Source organism: Rhagoletis pomonella, unplaced genomic scaffold (assembly GCF_013731165.1).
Source record: "Rhagoletis pomonella isolate Grant_MI unplaced genomic scaffold, Rhpom_1.0 Rhpom_scaffold_00006, whole genome shotgun sequence".
NCBI lineage: Eukaryota > Metazoa > Arthropoda > Insecta > Diptera > Tephritidae > Rhagoletis > Rhagoletis pomonella.
In genome coordinates, this window is record NW_023458560.1 from 11,341,040 (window position 1) to 11,344,944 (window position 3,905).

At 35.8% G+C, this 3,905-nt stretch overlaps 1 protein-coding gene across 1 annotated transcript in view; it reads left to right on the forward strand.

Moving 5' to 3' along the window:
• The window catches only part of LOC118740403 (tetratricopeptide repeat protein 8), a 76,927-nt gene extending 73,392 nt beyond the window's left edge, over positions 1–3,535 (forward strand). Inside the window, exon 5 of the mRNA XM_036471925.1 lies at positions 3,168–3,535. Coding sequence (XP_036327818.1) covers positions 3,168–3,386 — 219 coding nt within the window. The 3' untranslated portion in view covers positions 3,387–3,535. The remainder of the gene's footprint in view (positions 1–3,167) is intronic.
• The last annotated feature ends 370 nt before the right edge of the window (positions 3,536–3,905 follow it).

Below are 3,905 nucleotides of genomic sequence, written 5' to 3' on the forward strand. Positions count from 1 at the left end.
CAACATTAAATTCAACAGAATTTTTACATTCCGACTTGAACTTTTCTAAGGCTGTTAATTTTTCGTCCGCGAATAGTTTCCACTTTCAGTTTGCACCTTCTCTATCTATCTAAGTTCTCTGCTATTATCTACATGTTTGCATTTTGAGTGAAACAAATTTTTTTGCATAAAAATTTAGATTTTTCGAAAAAGCCCTATATTCAACTTATTTATAAAAATCTGTCCTTCTTTTCTCTACACTAATTTTTTTGGACTAAAATCATTACGAGTAGGGAATTTTCCTACATGTACCCACACGGTCAGTGTTGACTTTAATTTAGAATCGAACACGAAAAGAGAAAGGGGCAATCAAAAGGCGACATATTTTGGTAGAAACGAAATCACCATAAAAGAAAGCAATTTCATGTTATATTCGACCCTACCTACAACCTGCACTGAGTTTTGTTTCGGGTGTATTTCGAGACTTTTTTTTGTAGCACTATGGTATCATTACTTCTAGCTTACTTAGTGTGACCAACCGTGCTTCTTTCGGAAGTACAGTACTTCTTTTTTCGCTCTTGTACTTCGTACTTCGAAGTACAGTCAAATGTACTTCTTTGCAATATTTTGTGCATCAGGAGAGAGATTTCGTAACCAGTTAGCGACAATTTTCGGATCGCTATCGCACTGTTTGACACATGATATAAATATTTTTGCGTCAAAAAGTGCGATAGCGATTCGAAAACTGTCGCTAACCGCTTTCAGAAGCTCCCCCCAGGTCCTGCGCTACTCCGATCTTCCGGACGATCGTCACGTGGCCTAGGCGATAAATTCGTTCAAACCATTAAAGTCGCCGATGGCATCATACCTGCGCAGCTGCAAAGGCCTCTGAAGGTGTCGTGCAATTGGTTGGATCCTATTTATGCGAACTGCGTGAGGACCGGGTACATCCCCAAGGCTTGGAGGGTAGTCAGTGTTGCGTTCATCCCGTAGACCGGAAAAGGCGCACATGTTTCCACTTGGTATTTTAGGCCAATCAGTCTCTCTTCATTGTTGCTGAAAACGGCGATCAACGGCGGCTGTCGTGGTAGCCTAATATTGAGGAAAGGGTAAGAAAGGTTTTGGTTGCCTTGTACTGCTGTAGGGTGCAATCGGTAAAAGGTGAGGTCTCTCGCCCAAATTAATTCATTAGCTCTAAGAAACCAGATTTAAGCCTATATTTTTTCAAGGAGCCCTTGTCTGGTGGAACTGACTCGAGAAGGCTACACTTGTAAAAGAGGAATTAGCGGAGCATTAGGATCCACACCTACACTGGCGCTTAACATTCATATGTTGATCACGGCGCCTGCGGATATTGTAGACAGAATTGTCGGAGCGCGAACTGTTATTAGGCTAAACGAAACCGGGCCCTTTTGTGACATAAAAAAGGAAAATAAGACGTTTCTCTGCTGCAGCAAATATTTTTATAGGGCACTTTCAAACACGTTACCTCTCAAGGGCTAGTGATGGGGGTTCTGACAGGCCATTGTGCGATTGGTAGTCATGCGGTGAGACTATTAATTTCAACTGATCCTTTTTTATCAGCTGTCAAGAGGAAGATGAAGTGGAATCATCTCCACACTTTCTTTTAGACTGTCCAACCTTCGCGAGGCTAAAATGGAAGCATTTTGGCTCGCACTTCTGAAAAAAACGCTGAGATTTCAGGGCTCGAAATTAGCTGCATTCGAAATTTTGTAATCAACTCGCGGTGTTAACTTAACCTAACCTAACCTGTACTTCTTTGAGCTTTGAAATAGTTGGTCACATTAAGCTTACTACTTACATATTATTTGCACAAGCAAATATTTTTTATAATTTTGGAAATTCTATTTGTACTCGTATTCGTAAAACATTAATATGCATTTACCCATATCCATATGTACATATGTACATATACACACTAGGGGATGTCAATCCCGGGATCCCGGTCTTTTTTAAGTCCCGAATATCCCGGGATTGTCGATTTAAATCCCGGGATTGCTGGAAACAATTTTTTTGTTAGCCAATTAAATTTGTATCACAAATATCCCCTCTCAAGGGCAAAACAAGAATTTTTTGCAACCCTTAATGCTATAATTTCTTTAAGATCGCATTTCCATCAAAAGAAGGAATGATTTTGCTTCGCTCAAAATGGAATAGGTGATGCACTTATATATTTATTTTTTACTTAAATGTGTTAACTTTTTTATTATTACTTAAATATACTGATAATATCTTAAATTGATCTCAAACAGTGATTTAAAAAATTTTATATAGTTACATAGGCAGTTACTGCTATACCAAATACATTCACTTACAAAAATATTTTGCATTAAAAAAAGTATTTAGCTCATTTTACAACAAAAATCATGTAAATCAAAACTTCACACTTTAGAGAGAGTTCGTTTAAGTTCACCAAATTATCATAAAAATATCAAACTTTTTAATCATAATTTTTACAAAAAATTCTATTATGCAGTTTTATAGCCCATTCAATTTAATACAATAAAGTGCAATTTTAAAGTTGCTAAAAACTCCCTTGATTTTTGAATTTTTTTTACTGACGATGATTTTTTGTGGCAAAAAAAAAATATAAAATGTCAACGGGATGTTTTAGCAACTTCAAAAATGCACATACATATATATATTTTTTTAAATTAACAAAAAAAAAATACCATGAAAAATATTCTGAATATTGCAAAAAAAAATCTATGCAAAATATTTCTGTGAGTGACCGTATATGCATTTGTACTTGTAGTACAAAAACTATGTTATAAATTAATGAGGATATGCACATACATACATATATGTTTGTCAAATTTTGTTTGTTTTTTGTTGATTGAAAATACTGATCTATCGCCTTAATAAATGTAAATGAATTACAATAAATTGTACTTTTTTTTTGTTATATCAATCAGATTTAAAATACTATAATAGGATGATCACAGATGTGTTGCACTTTTGCCTGAATTTCGGGACAATCCCGGGATAACGGGATTGTATTTTCAGAATCCGAAAATCCCGGGATCGACAAAACCCCGAAAATTGACATCCCTAATACACACGTATGCTCATCCTAATACACTCCACAATTTGTATGTTTATACAATACAAACATACATACATATATCTATGTACATAGTTTAACATTTAAAAAATTTACTTTCAAGTCTACTGGAGATTTTCACTTGGCCCGACGTTGTCTCCAGCTCTGTTTGACCTCTGACGCCCGTAACGGCGCCGCACTGAACAACCTGGCTGTACTGGCAGCACACACGGGAGACTTGATGCGCGCCAAATCCTACCTCCAAGCAGCGAAGGAAGTGATGGATAGCAGTTCAGAAATAGACAGTAATTTGGAATATATGCAAGCACATTACAAACTCTAATCAAAGAGTAATTACTTTGTAATGCAAATGTAGATGGTGTCTAAGCTCCGATTTGTATTTTTTTTTTATAAATTAAAATTGTTGATTTTGTTTATAGAAGTATGACGTCATTGTATTTAAATGTTTAATTACATGCTATATTTTAATAAATATGTCATAGTTTCAAGTAATTTTAGTAGCCTTCTTTTTATTTGTAAATGCCGTTCCAACATAAAATTTCGGGCAAAACAGTCGATACCGTTAAATTTTGGAAAAGCCACTGCTGATTAGTTGGCGGTGCAATAAAAAAGTGATGCATACTATATTCGTATGTATTCAAAATTGAATCGCGCTGTAGAGGTGGCAATGGAAGACCTCCGAGTGTATATTTGCCTGGAAAGAGGTACTGGTTAAAAAAATTGTATGTCCCTCCATTTGGGTTATAACATCAGAACGCACACCACAAATTGTAGGAGAAGCTCGACCAAACACTTAGGAAAAGTCCAGGCGCAAAATAGGTTTTTATTTATTTGTTTTATT